General features: G+C 42.0%; 1 protein-coding gene across 20 annotated transcripts in view; it reads right to left on the bottom strand.

The window, feature by feature from the left end:
- LOC146549622 (regulating synaptic membrane exocytosis protein 2-like) overlaps positions 1-18,420 on the bottom strand; it is a 58,121-nt gene that overhangs the window by 26,020 nt on the left and 13,681 nt on the right. For 13 of the 20 annotated variants that reach the window (XM_085261377.1, XM_085261386.1, XM_085261371.1 and 10 more), the window contains 16 exons: positions 18,006-18,186; positions 17,094-17,328; positions 16,569-16,850; positions 8,723-8,790; positions 8,485-8,604; positions 8,275-8,374; positions 8,044-8,167; positions 7,895-7,941; positions 7,694-7,782; positions 7,573-7,608; positions 6,660-6,790; positions 6,346-6,517; positions 3,024-3,183; positions 2,204-2,227; positions 435-503; positions 48-183 (listed from right to left, as the gene is read on the bottom strand). In XM_085261377.1, the coding sequence (XP_085117503.1) occupies positions 48-183; positions 435-503; positions 2,204-2,227; positions 3,024-3,183; positions 6,346-6,517; positions 6,660-6,790; positions 7,573-7,608; positions 7,694-7,782; positions 7,895-7,941; positions 8,044-8,167; positions 8,275-8,374; positions 8,485-8,604; positions 8,723-8,790; positions 16,569-16,850; positions 17,094-17,328; positions 18,006-18,186 (1,974 nt within the window). The remainder of the gene's footprint in view (positions 1-47; positions 184-434; positions 504-2,203; positions 2,228-3,023; positions 3,184-6,345; positions 6,518-6,659; positions 6,791-7,572; positions 7,609-7,693; positions 7,783-7,894; positions 7,942-8,043; positions 8,168-8,274; positions 8,375-8,484; positions 8,605-8,722; positions 8,791-16,568; positions 16,851-17,093; positions 17,329-18,005; positions 18,187-18,420) is intronic. The other 7 variants (XM_085261373.1, XM_085261390.1, XM_085261374.1 and 4 more) reach the window with 4 other exon arrangements.

Genomic DNA, 18,420 nt, shown 5'->3' with positions numbered 1-18,420 from the left:
TGTCATGTTTTGGGCCCATCTCAAATCCCCAACACACAGATACTTACCTGTGAGGAGGCGGCTGGCTCGGTGACCGTGACCTCATTCTGACCATGTCGGAACGGGAGCAGTGATTGGGAGAAATCACTTGCTCTGGCACTGAGAGGGTGGAGCTATGGAATTCGCGCCCATTCTGTCTGTAGTCTGCACACAGAGAAACAGAGCAGGAGTTCAACCATCAACCCTGACTCAGTTATTTTGTAATTTCAAGTTATGCAGTCACATTTATGTCATAATCCTCAAATGGTTTACCTTAAGCAGTTTGAGGAACTTATAAAATGATTAGATTCCCATTGTCTTACAGCAGCATGTTTTTAATCCACTTGAGCCAGTTAGTATTCTCTCCTGTATCCTTTAAAATGAGACTGCAGTGAATGATGGGATATGGAGTTTACCTGATATCACCCCAATGCCGTCTTCACAGTCATAATCTGAAAACTCGCTGTCACTGATCCTCTGAGACCCTGCAGATGGAGAGAGGGAGGACATTTAAGCCTGTAAGCAGCTCATCTGTAATCTTCTACAAGAAGGTCAACAAATCTAACACTCCAGACCGAACAGCCAGAGGACAAACCAGTTAACGCAGGAGCAATAAAAGACACATTCATCTGATATTACACACAGACTCCCTTAAACCTTTTACAACTCCTTGACCAGAACCTTTTCATCCACATCCACATCAGCCTTTAACAAATGCGTGAAATTTAACAGCAGTCAGAGTTTCGGACTGAATGCTGAAATTAATAATTTTCTGGCCACACAAAGGCCAGCATGTTTATACACAAATAAGATTTCTGCATTAGTCCCAAAAGTGAAGCAGAGTGGTCAGAGTTTGATGATAGGTGGCTGCATGAGAGATTAAGGTACTAGAAAGAGAACATTTATAGATGGCATCATGAGTGTGTATCAGTGTACCCAAATGAAGTCAACTTCCTGTTAAAGCATAAAAACATCCAAACAAAAGATCCAAGGAGGAAAGTAGAGATGAGTGTGTCACTTGCTCTCATCTTTTAAAGAGAAATGTGGAGCAATAAAACCCATCCAGCAAAGATCAGCTGGAAGAAAAATATAAAGAGCGATAGAACACCTGTGGGAATTTGAGCAGCACTGACCTCCTCCGTCCTGAGTCCATGCTCACGACTTTAACATGAGTCTCTCTGCAGAAATAAAGCTGGACATAACAACTGCATCACTGTTATAGAAATGATGCAGTGATCACTTCTGTTCTCTGATTTATTTTTCTGTTGTGAACTCCAGATCAGCGATGGGTCATATTTTGTTCCACGGGGCCATACAGTGCTATCAATAACATAAATGAAGTCCAACTCACAGGATAATTGAACTAAAACACAGTTACAGGTTACAATGGCAATACTGACAAAAAAAAAAAAAAATCTGCCTTCGAAATTAAGCAACATTTTGACCAGCTGTCTGATATGTACCACTGGTTAGGTCATTGTAGCCGTTCACCTGAGGATTTCCAACCATAAAACTCCTCATAAAACTGTGTCTTAGTTGTTGTTTTTTTGTTTTAAGAAGTTGAATTAGGCTGACCATATGTTCATATATTCAACATCCTACACCTAGAACGTCCAATTGACTCCTCCTGGTACAACATCAAAGATCTCCCACAAGAAGATCCAGAACTCCCTTGAGAGATTTACCAATAATCCATTGAACAGTCTGTCCAGAACCTTTTCATGCACAGTTTGACATGTCTTCAAGTATTATATGGAACCCAATAACCTTCTGGATGCACTCGCTCTAATCAATCATTCCAGGATCCAGGCAGCTAGTTCTGTTCTAGTCCCTCAAAGATCAAACCCTAATCATCAAGTTTTGAGTAGCTGAGGTACAAATATTTCAAGAACTACGTCTCCCATGATTTGGCTACATAATATCTTTCATGAGAGCTTTCTGCCTGGTAAAATAACATTTAATTGCATCACTATGATATGATCAGGCAGGGCTATATTTGTGCAGCAATTATCAATCAATGACTTATTAAAACTATAAATACTAAATAGCACTTGAAATGGATAGCTTAGCATCACACAGGGAAATGCCATAGAGCTCACTCGTGCATGCACACACACACACACACACACACACACACACACACACACACACACACACACACACACACACAGGCGCACGTTTTTACCTGAGTTATAGTAATGACCTTTGTCTAGCAAAGCGTTGTGGATGATTTAAAATAAAGAAAAACAAATGAAACAAAAGAAGAAGAAGAAGAAGAAGACGTTAACAATAAAGCATAATAAACAAATAAAGAAATGAATGAGAGGACTGGTGTTGGATTGGATCTGCCAGAGGCCTGCTCTGCTGTGACTGGTTGTTAGGTTGTTGGACTAAACATTCACTGATGAAATAAGCCCAATCCAACATTCTTTCATTTTGAGCTCTTCTACAATTGACTTCAGGGGCATACACGTAGGAAGAGCCCAGCAGCAACGTGGCAAGCAGAGACCATCGTGTTAGTGAAGCAAAGTGACTGTATACCGAGGTTTTTTCTCCCTTTTTCTTTGCTACTACCCGCTGACTACCAACAGAAACAAAGGCTACCATTGATAGACATGTTAGAGGGTTTCAGCAACCAGAGGCTGGACTCTCCATTAAGTCTGCAAAAAGATGAATGTCAAGTTTTGGACTCCTTCACTCATTTGACTTTTGTCAATTTTTCGTTACAAATCTCAGAGTTCACCTTTCTTCTCTGACTCTATAACATGGTAAACCAGTTTGAACAAAACTTTAGCAACCGACTCATTTTCCAGTGATCAGAGCATGTATCAACTACAGTGAAATTACCAGTCCCAGCAGAGGAGAGCATCCCTCCAAATGATCCATCAAATAACATGTTGTTGTGTGAGGTTGTGACACAGGTTTGTTGTGTGTGTGCGCGTGCGTGTGTTTGTGTGTGTGTGTGTGTGTGAGTGAGAGAGAGAGAGAGAGAGTGTGTGTCTTACTCTGCAGCCTCCTGCTGCTGTGTGTGTGCTCAGCTTGCAGTCCCCTCCTCTGCAGGTAGGGGGAGGCTTTGGGCAGTGGCAGTGAGGAAACGTCATGAAGCTGCAGTTTGTACCAGTGAGGCTGATCGTCGAGCAGAGCAGACTCCATCTCTATCAGGATCTGACTCAGGAGAATGGATGCAAAACATACAGAGAACACTAAGAATATACAGAGTATGTAGAAAGGAGAACAAATAAAGAACTGGGAGCAAACACATGGACCTGTTTTAACATTTTCAGTGCTAATTAACACTAGAATCACAAAGGGGGTCACTTTGACCCCTTGGAATTTTCAAATTCTGTTAAATTAAAATTCCATCATCTCAGACTTCATGACTTTTCCGAAAATGTGTTTAATCATCTGTGAATTTAGGGGTGTGTGGGACAAGAAAAAAAAGATAAGATAAGATAAGATAGAACTTTATTAATCCCTCGGGTGGGTTCCTCTGGGAAATTCGACTTCCAAAAAAAAGCACAGCAACGACCGAAGTTACAGTTACAGAATTGTTATATATATATATATATATATATATATATATATATATATATATATATATATATATATATATATATATATATATATATATATACACACACACACATATAAATACAGAGACAAATATAAATAAAATATACAAAGGGGATAAATAGAATAAATAGGAATAAAAAATAAAAATACAAGTGAATTGCACATTTCAAGTATTGAGTCTATTGCACTGTTGACTATTTACAAAAGTATTGTACAGTGAGGTGAAGAGGCACTACAGCTTATTTGTTCCCCCCTCCTTTGTCCTCCTGTTTCCCCTCCCTCTCCCCTCCAGAGAGGAGTTAAACAGCCTGATGGCGTGTGGGACAAAGGAGTTTTTAAGTCTGTTAGTTCTTGTCTTGGGGAGAAGCAACCTGTCACTGAACAGACTCTTCTGATTCTTTACGATCACGATCACTTATATTCAGAACTGCAGAGGACGTTATTCTGACCCCAATAAGTAATGTAAGACAACAAGTCACACTGGGTTGCCTAGCAACATGCATCATTTATTGGTATTTTGATATGTAGGCTGCAATAAGATGAACCAGTGCTAGGGATCTATAGTTCAATAAAAACTGAATAATTACTGCAGGACTGAACAGTAGGAATGGATAACGGTATCCGGTGCCATTATTATCTAACATAAACGGTAGTAACCAGACCGAAAAGCAGCGCACATTTCGGTCCTTTTTTCCTGAAATGTCATACACTTTGGATTCTAGCCAATCATTTTACCTTTCCCAGGATAGTAGGCGGGCCCAGGTACATACGTTCTTTCAGAGCAGAGCTACAGATTAAAAATGCCCAAGGCAAAGTGGTCAAAAGTCTGGCTGTACTTCACAGCAAAAAATACAAACTCAGCAGCCTGCAACAAGTGCTTTAAGGTGATACTGTGCAAAGGAGGTAACACCTCGAATCTGATGAAACACCTGGCGACGCATAGCGTTTTCTTAAAAGTTGAGAAATGCACCGTATTTGATAGCTTGCTGCAAGACCTCACACCGAGCACATCTACTGCGGGTGTGGTGCCTGTTATCGGTTGATGATGATGGCAGCAGCAGCCGTTCTTCTCTGGGTGAATAGCTTACTGTTGTTTGTGTGTAATTTACATTGAGTAGGCTAACCACGTTAGCCTATCGTCTGGCTGAGTGGTGCGACAGAAACAACCTTCTGCTTAACACTGAGAAGACCAAGGAGCTCATCGTGGACTACAGGAGGAATGCTGACCCACATCCACCCATCTACATTAAGGGGACGGCTGTGGAGCGTGTGAGCAGCTTCAAGTTCCTGGTAGTCCATATCTCCGAGGATCTCATCTGGACGACCAACTGCTCCAAGCTGGTCAAGAAGGCTCACCAGCGCCTCTTCTTCTTGAGGACTCTGAGGAAGAACCACCTGTCCTCAGACATCCTGGTGAACTTCTATTGCTGCACCATCGAGAGCATCCTGACCAACTGTATAACAGTCTGGTACGGGAACTGCTCTGCCTCGGACCGGAAGGCGTTGCAGAGGGTCGTGAAAACTGCCCAGCGCATCGCCGGAGCACCACTTCCTGCCATAAAGGACATCTACAGGAAGCGGTGTCTGAAAAGGGCTGGGAAAATCATCAAAAACCCCAGTCACCCATCACATGGACTCTTCACCCTCCTGCCCTCTGGGAGGCGCTACAGGAGCCTCCGGACTAAGACCACCAGGTACCGGAACAGCTTCTTCCCCACAGCTGTCAGACTCATGAACTCTGCCTCCTGACATCTGACCCACGTTAACACATGGACTGGACATACACACACACACACCCGCAACCACCTACACACACACACACACACACACACACACACACACTGGACAACTGTACCCTCAAAGACACAATAATAACATGGACTGAACCACCACTCACAACCACTAGCACTATATATAGCCTCTGTAGAAATTATCCACATATCTCACTTATCTTAACTGCACTACTGTATAATTCTGTGTAAATAATCATTCTGTACATACGATAATTTTTAATCCTACAACTGTTTATAACTTGCATAGTTCACATTTCTGTATAACTGTATAGCTCAGATTTCTGTATAGTTTTTCATACTTATATCCTGTTCATAGCCTGTACATACCTATAGTTATAGAATATTCATAACATACTTCATACCGTGTACATTATAACATACCATAATAGACCCATTTCTGTAATATACTCACATGTCTATATTATTGCTAATATATATTGTAATATATCTATATCACTAAAGCACTTCTGGATGGATGCAAACTGCATTTCGTTGCCCTGTACCTGTGCATGTGCAATGACAATAAAGTTGAATTCTATTCTATACCATATATATAATGTTCTTCCTCTACCCCCCCCCCCCCCCATTTTTGCACATGTCGAGGAGCGTGTCAGGTTACATTTCACTGTGTGTTATACTTGTATAACTATGCATGTGACAAATAAAGAACCTTGAACCTTGAACCTTATAGCTGCAGAAAAGGCTAACATTGTTATCTTTTTACTTAAAAACAGCTAAACATGAGAGGTTTTTGGACAAAGTGTGTGTTCTCCATTCTTTAAGCACCGGTTCGAGTACCGTTTAAGCACCGGCACCATTTCAAAAGTACCGGTTTGGCACCGGTATCGGATAAAACCTAAGGCAAGGCAGAGTAGGTCAGAACTGAACTGTTAAAGGTTCTTAGTTTAATGAGTTTTCCCCATATCCTCTCCATTGTTCTGTATTGTTCATGGGTTCTCACCTCTCCCAAGAACTGGCTCTCCTCCTCTCGGACTCGAGCCTGGTCCCAGACTGTCAGCTCAAGCATTCGCTCTCTGAACTCACGTCGATGGACCGGAGAGTACATGAAGGTTTGGTTCCACCGAGGTTCCAATGACTTCTTCACTGTCTTTGTCCTCCGCTTACTCTTATCACTGTTAAAGGAGGAAGGTACAACTAACAGCCAATCACAGAGAATAGTCCACTACTGGTTTTAAAGGATATCAGAAGTTCTACAGTTTTACTTTTCAAGGAACCTCTAAGCCATAAAATACTGGTCTTTGATTGCTTTTTCACCTTCTATCTGGCAGGAAATAGATCTTGACGTATGGGTTCCGGGGTCGGCCGTCATCCCGAGCAGGAAGTTCTTTGGCTCCAAGAACGGTGACAATCAGTTGGTGGCCGACTTTATCATACCATAGCTTCACCTGTAGAATACCCACAACATCATCATTAGGACACCATAGTAATACAGAAGAAGCCTGGAGAACAACAAAAAAGGACCAAAGAAAAGAAGCTCCAGTCATCAGCAGGAGATACCCTGCAGAAAAGTTTTGTTAGCAGAGCAGACCGAAAGCACCTACAAATTCAAACAGACAATATAACCAATTACCAGCTGAGCCCAGTGAAACACCAGGTGATTGCTACAGAAAACCCAGAAAACCCAGTAAGATGATAACCAAAAGGGGACATGAAGAAAATTGTATCAACCCATAACTGTAATGGAACCCCAAGGAACAGCAACAGAGTCAGGACCCCTGGAAGGAACCTTAGAGAGTTTTTACAAAGCAAAAAGTAGAGGTACAAAACAGAATCACAAAACTGCAGGGGAGCCTTAGCATGAATACATATTGAAAAATAGTTATGGAACACAGCTAAAGGAGGCAAAATTCTTTGGAAGAGCAAAGGACCCTACAGACAAGAACAGTGCTAACAGAACTATACTGTAAAGTTCTCATATTTATACTACACTTTTCTACTCTTACCGACCGCTCAAAGTACTTTAACTACAAGGCACATTTTAGAACTGTCTCTAGCCACATAAGCTGAATCATTTACAACAACAATGGATACCCTCAGAACCACTAAAACCAGAAACTTGGAGTACTTTGTTCTGCTTCTTCTGTGATACATTTATCTACAGCCTAAAAGACTACACTACAGAGTAAATAAAGATGAACATGCACACGCCGTCCTTTTCAATTTTTACCTGAATCCGGGGAACCAGAGGTTGCCTGTCCACAGTCTGAAAACACACATCACCATGGAAATGCTATTAACTGACTGCTGAGTGGCTGTGTTCTGATGCAGTGCATGCTGGGTAAACTTACCGAGACCTGTCCAGACAGAACACTGGGGCTCATTGGAGATGTGACAGAGATGGATGGGCCAACTTTCTGAGAGTCAAAGGAACTGGAACCTGAACATTAAATAGACCAATTCTGAGTCAGCAGGAACTTTGTCCACTATCAGATCTATGGAAGTTCTTAATGAACAGGACAGATGTAGTTTTTGTTTTTTTATAGACTCACTGGAGTTCAGCTGGACATGGGCACTCTCTACTGATCTGGAAACATCTCTGAAGAACATAGAATCAGCAACAATCTGTTACTATGATGTCCTAAGAGAAGAGAACAACCTCAGAAATATTTTCTGCCTCTCAGCTTGATCAGAGACCCACCCTATTGGTCGACACACCACCAGCTCCACCTGTGGTTCTTGTTTGGAGTCCAGGATGATGTTGTAGACCTCATTAAATGTGGCTCCTTGAAGAACCCGACCGTTCCACTCCAGAACCTGATCTCCTAAAGAAGAAAAGATAACATTGTAGAGTCCATCTAATTCAGTTTTAGCAACCTCTGACTCAGTGAACAAAGTAACTAAGACCTATCAGGAAAATCAGTGTGTTTACCTGGTCTCAGGTGACCCACAGTGTCAGCCAGACTACCTTTCTTCACCTTAGTGATGAAAGCACAGAGACGACCAGACTCTGTCATCTTTCCACCGACAACCTGCAAACACACAGCACCAAACTGTATTATCAAAAGAGGAGAATGAAGAGAAGAATAGTGAAAGAAATAGTAAAAAGAAAAGGCAGTAGAACAAAGCAGAAGAAGGCCACCTTGAGTCCCAGGAGTGCTCCTGTATCTGCAGGAACAATTCCGTCCTTCATCCTCTTGTTCAGTAGAATTCGACCAATCAGACGCTCTCCATCCTTGGAGGGTTGCCATGTGACTGGCTGCTGATGATTCACAATGGGAAACACATGGTTACTTAACAATAACAGCAACCAACAACAGTTCCGCATTCAGAACAGGATTTGTTTGATGGATTACTGACAAGGCAGGGCGTCAACTCACCATAGACATGGGAGCAGGCTCGCCATGCCAGGAACCATGATCCCACCACTGACTACTGTCCATGTCTCCTAGCAACCAGAAGAGGTTAAAGGTGTTTTAAAACACATACACACATGTCTTTGGCTTGTAGGAGGAAGTGGGAGTATCCAGAGAGAAGCCACAAATGCACAATGTGAACCTGCAAAATCTACACAGGAAGAACTTTTGTGGGGGTCAATCTTTTGAGGATGCCAACGATCACATTGTTGAGTGAGAAGACAGATATTTGAAAGGAGTAAAAGAGGCCATCTATGTTCACTGTGAATGACCATCTTTGAACAGAGAGGATGGCTTATTACACCGTCTGCTATCTACAATGCATTCTGAGATCCTTCCCAGTCACACTGAGCCACGCCTTTCTTTACACCTTGTCTCATGTGATGAGGCACATGGTAAATGCCTCATTAACAACCCTTCTAAGGGACAACCCCGCTCTAGGGTTTAAGACCAATAACCGACGATAGATGGTATATTTGCCCAGGGGCAGACTTTTTGATGGGGAGAGCATATATTCGTGCATGGAGTGATTTGTACATTTAGAATTTATACATTTTGTTTAGAGGGAATATTTTACCTTCCTTACCTTTCTTTTCTACTTTTTGGACTATTCATTTATCTATTCATTTGAGATGCGCCAAATCTAACAAAAGACTTAAAGCTATGTTTGCTGGAAGAGACATTTTGATTTTTAACATACTTTTTGTTTAATTTTGTGTTTGTTGTTTGGTCGAGCGTGTACGACAGATAAACACTGGAATGTGTAAACAAAGTTATAGTGGCAAAACAAAGCCAGTTTCTCTTTGTTTTCCTTCCAACCATTGTGTGGATTTTAATTAAATAAAATGTTTGGTTTTTTTCTGAACATAGGCTACTGCCTTTCTTTCTTTCTGTTATGAGTTTGAGTAAATGAATTGCAGCATTTGGGCACACTCTGAGGAGGGTGCATTTGCTCGTAGCTGGAAGACGGTGCCGTTAAAACAGTTCTATTATTTTTTCCCTTGACTGCTTCTCTTAACTTTAACCAATAGTATTAGCAAAGTTACTCTTGGGCAAATAAATAAATAAATCGCTCTTGTATAAACGATTAGCGAAAGGCTCAGCCTATCGTTGATGGTCGATAAATTTTACCAGTTGCCCAACATCACCTTGGACTCTCCACCGTTTGGTTTTAGAAATGAAGAAGCCTCTCAAATGAAACGTCTTCAAAGAACTTTAGGTCCAGTTGAGGTTTTTTCCAAGCTCCTTAGACTCCTCATGACCTGCATGTAACCTACACAGACATCCTCTATGTACATTAACACCAACATGAAAATTGCTGAATAACGTTATCAATCAGCTGCTCAACAAGCTGAGGTTTTTGGCACCAATTATGGATCATCAACAGGAAGAATAGGAAGAACAGTTAACCTGCTGTAACCACACTTACTTACACGTCAATTCTCGGTTCTGGATGAGCAGAACAAAATGATGCGGCTGTAAACAGCCCATCCCTCAAAATAATCAAAATTTGATTTAAACTGTTAAAGCAGCAACTCTTCACATTAAGCAGAGCTGGTTTTAAGCAAACCAGGATGTCAATCATGTAGCAGCTCACCTGGTTCACCATCCATCACAATTCACAGATTTTGTCTGTGAAAAGAAAAATATGACCTTGAGTCATTATGGCCATTGGCCATTATGTGACCATAAGAAGTTTCACTAAAATCTGAACAATCCTCTAGGAGCACAATCGATTCTTGTGAATTATGGATGCACGGACTCTTCATTAGTCGTTAAAACAGAGGCACTAAAAATGACTGGTTAATAAACCTGAACAAATTCAACAATGGATAGATAAAAAATTAATTTAGTTTCAAACATCACCAGCATTGTTTTGAAAAGAATCCTTTGCAAAATGAACCCATGGACCTGAGCACAGAATGGATTTCCTCCTTTGTGCTGTATGAGGCTCCTTCTGCTTTTATTTCAATCTTCAGCAGTGAAATGCAGCTGCATCATCTTCACATTTGCTCTCTGAATGTTCCTCCTGGTCTTCATGTGAAGCTGTGCTGCATATGTGGACAAACATGCTATAGTCTGAATGCCTGAAGATACTTGACAAAACTAATCAGAACAGCCAAATCAGAACAGTAACACCAGATCACTGAAACGTCATATTTATCTCCAACAAAATGTCAAAACATGTTGATGTGTGTACTTGTAATCATAGTTCTCCAAGTTACATAGCTTTCAAATGCTTCACTCACAGGTCCGCCTGCACGCCATGAAGGACAAGGAGGAGGCTTCAGGTGAGCAAGAGGAAGATGAGAAAGAACCTGTAATCCATGTAGCAGCCTCTCCTCCTCCTCACTAGGTTTCTGTGTGCTGTTTGTCCCGAGCACTGCCTGCAGGTTGCAGAGCAGTTCATTCCTGTCAGTAATGAGATTATTGGAGTCCAATTGTCAAGTGCATGTTTGTGCCTTCAGTACTTACAGTTAGTTTGGAGAAGACCCGAAGTTGATAGAGGGGATCAACTTTGGGGGACTACTGCTACATTAACCCCGCCCCCTTTCCCCCACCTTTCCACCAGATTAGAGTTGCTGAAACAGATGCCAAAAAATCCAGAAATTTTGCAGGTAATCACCAGAAGTCTAGCTCAGCAGCATAAACAGTCTGCTGGTTAAGGACCCCGCTGTATTGTGTGGTCACACACGAGCAGGTTAGTCTAGCGTGGCGTTCTCTCCTGCAGTCTGAGCTTCTATTCTTACATCTCTGCAGTGACTCTTGATAATCCAGACTCTCCTCTTTTAATCCTATTGAAGTAGAGCAAAGATGGTGATTTGGAGGTCCGACAGCACTAGAGCGGCAGTCTCATGCGCTCTAATCTGGATCAGATTGTCAAACGATGTCTCCAGGATCTTTCAGAGTTCTCCAGGAATGGAACCATCAATTTTGGTGGCGAATGTGCTGGTTTTTGTTTTGGTCTAGGTGTTCTCAGAGTGACGGTAGCAGAGATTCTGTGCTACTTAGTCTCTTCAAGATTTAAGGGGAGGAGCCAAAAGTCATATGAGCGAATCAGAGCTCATGATCTCTGACCAGGTGATTTGTGGCCCAGTAACATAAATGCAACAGATTAACTCGTCAGCATGATGTCTGATTTCCTGAGAGGGGCCATCACTTTTCACTACAGCACAGGTCAGAGTCACAGGAGCTTTAATAACAGAGAGCAACCCCTTCTGGACCTCTTTAGAGCCAGAACACATGACAGACCCTAAAAAGTACAATTTAACCAATATAATAATATAATGACCAAATCACAGAGAACCCTTCAAAGGTACAGAAATTATATCATTGTTATTCCATCCTCAAAACTTTCTAGAGCAGGGGTCGGCAACCCTAGGCACGCGTGCCACAGTTGGCACGCGAAGGGTTAACTGATGGCACAACCATAGCTGGACTGGCCATCGGGCATACCGGGCATTTGCTCGATGGGCCAATGATTTTTTTTTTTGTAACGGTATAAACAATGAAAGGTGGTGGATTGGACAGATGCTGGCCGGTGTGTAAAAATAACTCAGTTGTTTGGTGGTGGCTATGGTGGAGCTTCCACAGATTCAGTAAAATTAACAAGTGGTGGAGGCCAGCAGGTGGATGAGGGAAGGGGAGGCAGGAGGAGCAGAGACCCGAGGCGGCTGCCGGTCCGAGTGTCAGGTGAACTGAACTTCAGGTAAGAAGTTATGACCTGCAGTCTATCTGGGTCAGATATAAACCAAGTTTAGGTGGAGTTTATTTTCGTTGTGCTGACTTTTTACAGTCAGTTACAATAACTAGCTAGCATGACGGAGTTTCTATACAGCTGGGTCGGTGCTATGATGTTACTGATAGTGAACTTTATTTTATTCATAAGATTAGTTAGTAGAGTTGCCAACCGTCCCGTAAAAAGACGGAATCGTCCCGCATTCAGAGAAATTATTACGTGTTTCGTGTTGAGCTGAGAAGGGACGCAGTTTGTCTAGGATGGAAAAAGACACAAAGCTGGAGTTATTCTGTCTTTACGCTGCACAGCTGCCTCTTCTTCTCTCATTCTCTCCCCCTCCCTCTCCTGTTGCTACTTTAATCATGAAACTGATCAATGATCAGCTGATCGGCTTTTCTCTCTTGTTTGTTTATTGCCCACTTTATGCCAGAAAGCGGAAACCAGTGGATGTCGCGCTAAACAACAGCAGCACGTTTAAGCTTGATCAGATGTTGTTAGAATTTATTTAATATCAATTTCTACTATCAGCTGAGGTTTGCTGGAGCCACAGCTGTAAAACCTGCTGGTCATGATATCGGTTTGTATATCTGGTGAGAGGGAAACATGAAGATGAAACCAGGAGATGTCCTTACTGAATCGCACATCGCAAATCAGCTTGCATAGACACATTAGTTGTGTCTCTTCTTAATGACGGTATCTTAGCTAACAACCCAAACTACCAGATTCAACTTGTAATTGGCTAAAAATAACTTAGCCTACTGGTGAGAGGGACATTGTTAGCTTTCCACATTCCAACACTTCAAAAGCTTCAGGAGCTTTCCGCTCAGCACAGCATCAGCACCACAGAGATACACGGATACATCCGTAGACTCGAGACAATGCATTTTTGGGACTTTCAGGTTTATGAATGGTTTATGACCAATGTTTTATTTTCTGAACAAACCAGAAATCTATAATGAGCAGCTAGATTTGTCTCGCATTAACTGGCATTAACTGGCTCAGTTAATGCCAGTTAATGCAACAAACAGCTGGAATCCATAGCTGTGTGTTCATGGAGCTGCATTTTCACCTGCTGGACATCACTACCTGACAAATTTAACTGTCTTGAACATTGCAGAGGCCTTATTGACAGTATTTTGCTCTACATATCTGTGTGAGCAGATTTTCTCTCACATGAGTGTCCTCAGGTAGCCGTCTGAATGCTGGACACTCTGAGACCTGTGTCTCTGAGTGGGGGACCAGAGATCATATTAACATGTGTATCTCTGTATTAACAGACATGCCATATTGGCCCAGTTTATTTTTCTTATCAGTGTTGTGAGGAGACCATAAATAGCATTTGTATTTTCTGTTGTACAGTTCATTTGCTATTATGGATAAAAAGTGTCTTCACACATTCATTCCTTTCTTTCTACTTGGGATTAGGGATATCTGGTGACATCTGCATCCAACTGACAGGGAGTACTCTTTTTTCTCTAACATCCATCACACCTTTCCCCAAATATTTCTAGCCTTTTAGTTTGGGATTCAATGAAGGCCTATCTCCGAGGACAGATTATTTCATACACAGCTAATATGAAGAGGGTAAACTTAAAAGAAGGGCAAGAATTAGCCGATAAAACAAAAGACTTAGTCCATCACTATGCACACAATAAGGACTCTGAGATCTTCAAGAAACGTACTGAACTCCAAACCAAATTTGAACTTCTTTCAACTCATGCTGTGGAGAGGCAACTCTTAAAGAGTAGGAGTACATTTTTTTGTGCATGGAGAGAAATCAGGCAAACTCCTAGCTGACCAAATAATGGGTGTAAAGCCACGTCAGTGTATAACTGCCATTAACTCAGATGACGTGCTCGTTACTGATCATGCCAAAATCAATGACACATTCAGGGAATATTATATGAAGCTTTATTCCTCTGAATCTCCCACCAACCACTCACTAATCACAAATTTTCTTAAAAGCTTGGACTTTCCTGACCCACAGAGAGATCTTGGATGCGCCATTTTCCAAAGAAGAGATTAGCGCTGCAATTTTCTCTCTACAGTCAGGGAAGTCCCCTGGCCCAGACGGCTTTTTGGTAGAATTTTTCAAATCATTTGCCCCACAGCTCGTACCTCTACTCCACTCGGTTCTATCTGAAGCATTCACACAGGGCAAACTGTGCGTCATACAGGCCAATTTCGCTTTTGATGTGGACTTTAAGATCCGAGCTAAAGCGCTGGCCCACAGGTTGGAAAGGGTCCTGCCAGCAGTCATATCTGAAGATCAGTCTGGCTTTGTTAAAGGGCGCCACCCCTTTTTCAACATCCGACGCCTTCTTAATATCCTGCACACGCCGTCCAAGGACACTCCAGAATGTGTTCTTTCCCTTGATGCGGAAAAAGCATTTGACCGTGTAGAATGGAACTATCTATTTGCTGTGCTGGAAAGATTTGGGTTGGGTCCCAACTTCATCTCATGGATCAAGTACCTATACTTGTCCCCTGTTGCGTCTGTTTGCACTAATAGCCAGAAATAAAAACCATTCTAACTTAAACGAGGCACACGTCAGGGTTGCCCCCTTAGCCAGTTGTTATTTGATCTAGCTATTGAACCCTTAGCAATGTTTTTTCGAAGCAGTAAACTTGTCCAGAGTATACAAAGAGGTCAAACTGAACACAAAGTCTCTCTCTATGCTGACGATTTATTGCTTTTTATTTCAAATCCAAATACTTCCCTACCGTCTATATTGTCACTACTCACGTGTTTCAGTCAAGTCTCTGGTTATAAATTAAATCTGTCCAAGAGCAAACTTTGTCTACTAAATGAAGAAGCGTTTCCAATAGGTTTGTTGGGTTTCCCCATCAAAGAGCAGTTCACCTACCTGGGTATTACAATTACAAGAAAGTATAAACAACTTCTTAAAGCCAACATTTTTACACTATTGAAGAATGTCAAACAAAGCCTTCAACAGTGGTCACCCCTGAACACAACTCTGGTCGGATGAATTAATTCAATTAAAATTAATATCCTTCCTAAATTCTCATACTTATCTTTACCAGTCTTCATCCCCAAGTCTTTCTTTATAACTCTAGATTCTATAATCTCCTCTTATATTTGGAAGGGTAAACGATCTCGAGTAGCTAAGATGCATTTACAGAAACCTAAGATTGAAGGGGGTCTGGCACTCCCCAACTTCCGCTTTTACTATTGGGCTGCCAATATTCGGTCCCTGACCTACTGGTTACAGTCTGGGGAGGGTGTGGGCCCCACCAGCTGGCTGGCAATGGAATTAGACTCAACTCAGGGTATTTCTCTTGCCTCCTTTCTGGGTTCTTCTCTTTCTTTATCCATTGACAACTTTACATCTAATCCGATAATTCGGCACTCCCTCAGGGTGTGGGCACAGTTAAGGAGACATTTCAATCTTAATCATTTTTCACTTCAAAGCCCCATCCTTTCAAACCACCTATTCCTCCCCCCAACTTTGGACAACTTGTTCCAGGTCTGGTTTAGAGCAGGTATTATTTTCTTTAAAGATCTCTTTATATATAATAAACTAGCATCATTTGATCAGCTGGCAGGAAAATACAGTCCTCCCAAAACTCACTTTTTTAGATACTTACAACTCAGAAATTTTTTGCAATCCCACCTCTCCAATTTTCCAGAAGCTCCAGCTGCTAATTTACTGGACAAGCTCCTTAATTTGCAACTATCAGGCAAAGCTGTAATGTAGCTGTAGTGGTGGTATAGCTAACTTCTGTGTGGTTTTTTCCCTCTTTTAGTTTTTTTTTTTCTTTTTTCACGTCGAGAGGAAAACAATGTTCCAACATGAGAAGTTCTGTTTAGTATTCATTGTAAACAGCTTGTGTTTTCCGTCTTCTTTTTTTCTTTGTAAACTATATCCACAAATACTCAATAAAAATATTTTGAATAAAAAAAATAACCACTTGATCACGGGTCAGAGAATACACTTTTCTCTCTTGTGACCAGTGGCTGTATCATATCCAGCGCGACAAACAACTCTCAAGCAATGTGCACACATGTAAGAAAAATGATTGACTGGCTGTTAGCATGTAGCCACTTACTGTCAGGCTCATCAGCGCTAGTGTACTCAGGTGTGGTAACAAGATCCTCCTCTGAGCTGCTAAAGCTGCCAATCACGTGCATCTTCCCTACATGCCGACTCCTCTGTGCTACATTCTCAGTGGCTGGCTTCCTCTTCAGGGTTGAGCTTGGGTCCAGTAGTTGTTGTGATAATGGGCTGTGACGGGAATATGTTGGGCTTATGTGAGTGGTTGCACGGTCCACAGAGTATGACCTCTGACCTCCAGATTTGACCAATCCCAGAGGCAGATTCTGACGAAGAGCTGAGAATGAAACGAGTAAAACCGATCACAGCCTGCTAATAAATGGTAAATGGCCTGCATTTGTATAGCGCTTTACTTAGTCCCTAAGGACCCCAAAGCGCTTTACACTACATTCAGTCATTCACCCATTCACACACACATTCACACACTGGTGATAGCAAGCTACATTGTAGCCACAGCTGCCCTGGGGCGCACTGACAGAGACAAAATAAGATGTGAGTAGATGGGCGGACATGCCCTTACCTGAATGCCTCATGGTCAGGTGGTCAGGCTCTGGGGTTGCCAGGGAAACATCACTGTGGCGGCGCTGGTGGCGGACCCTGCCTACCTGAGCTAACATCCTCATGGTTTCTTCACTTGGTTGTGTCTTCACTGGGTATCGGGCAAGGTTTGGGTCACTACGGTACCGTGCCTGAAACTCCACTTCCTGTTGTCGCCGCAGCTCAAGCTCATCCTGACGTTGGTCTAGAGGGTGATCCTGAGCCAGGAGGTGAGAAAGGTGAACATTATCATCATCATCAGTTTGGTAAGCCCTGAAGCCTGCTATGTTTATCACAGCTCAACTGTCATTCATAGCACGACTTAACCATCAATAAATGAAATTAATTAAATCATTAAGAAAAAACTATTAAACTAGTGAAAAATAGTTAAAACATTTAATTAATTGCTTTTGGCAAACAGAATGGTTCTTTTATAGCACGTTGTGTACTCGGGGAGTGCAGAAAAATGCTATATGACAACCAGTCCATGTAACAAAGACAATCGTATGAATGAATTTAATGAATGGGTGTCAGTGGCATGTTGTATAAAGTCCTCAAACAGAATGAAAAGCGCTATATGCCTCAACATGCCTCATTCTCCCATTCATAGAAGCACTTTTTTAATACTATGCAGTGCTTTCTATCTAATATTCACACACATTCACACTCTGATGGATGCACTGGAGAGCAACTTTCCCAAAAGTTATTTGGAACGCAGTTCAACCTTTACACTAGCAGACCTGGTCAACCACCTGTGCAACAACTACTCCATTTTCTTTGTTGCATTTCATCTTTCATTTCTAAAGAAAATAAATTATTAAACAGCTTCCCGCATCAGATCAAATAATTTACAAGAAATGTGAGCAAATAAATGAATTTCACCTGTCAGACTCACCTGTGAGTACCAGCGACCTCGCCCATCTCTTATTGGTTGCCTGTGTGCCTGTAGCTCTTCCTCTCCGTAACCATGAGAGCAGTGTGGCGATCGAGAACGGTTGTTCACAGCAAGGTCCGATGGTGAGCTAGGCATCCTGCTCCTCCTGCCATTATAGTACAATCCCGAGGGGCTCTGCCTCCTGTCAGTCACAGAGTGTGATCCAGTGAGAGTGGAGGAGGAGCAGATTGTCAGCCAGCTGATACATATATACCCACACTCTACACACAACCAAAGCTTCAAGAACTGAGGAGTCTATTGTTAATAGTATTACTACTAGTAGCAGTATATGAAGTTCTTCCTGTTCAGACTTCCTTTTTATCGACCTGTTTCAAGGCTTTTTCACCTGTACTGTCAACTTTTTAAAAAGGTCTTC

This window comes from Mchenga conophoros, linkage group LG22 (genome assembly GCF_057382185.1).
Source record: "Mchenga conophoros isolate Kocher_MC1m ecotype Shallow Benthic linkage group LG22, M_conophoros_male_GT1.1, whole genome shotgun sequence".
Taxonomy (NCBI): domain Eukaryota; kingdom Metazoa; phylum Chordata; class Actinopteri; order Cichliformes; family Cichlidae; genus Mchenga; species Mchenga conophoros.
Note: the sequence above shows the minus strand (reverse complement) of the source record. Positions and strands in the feature narration are given on the sequence as shown.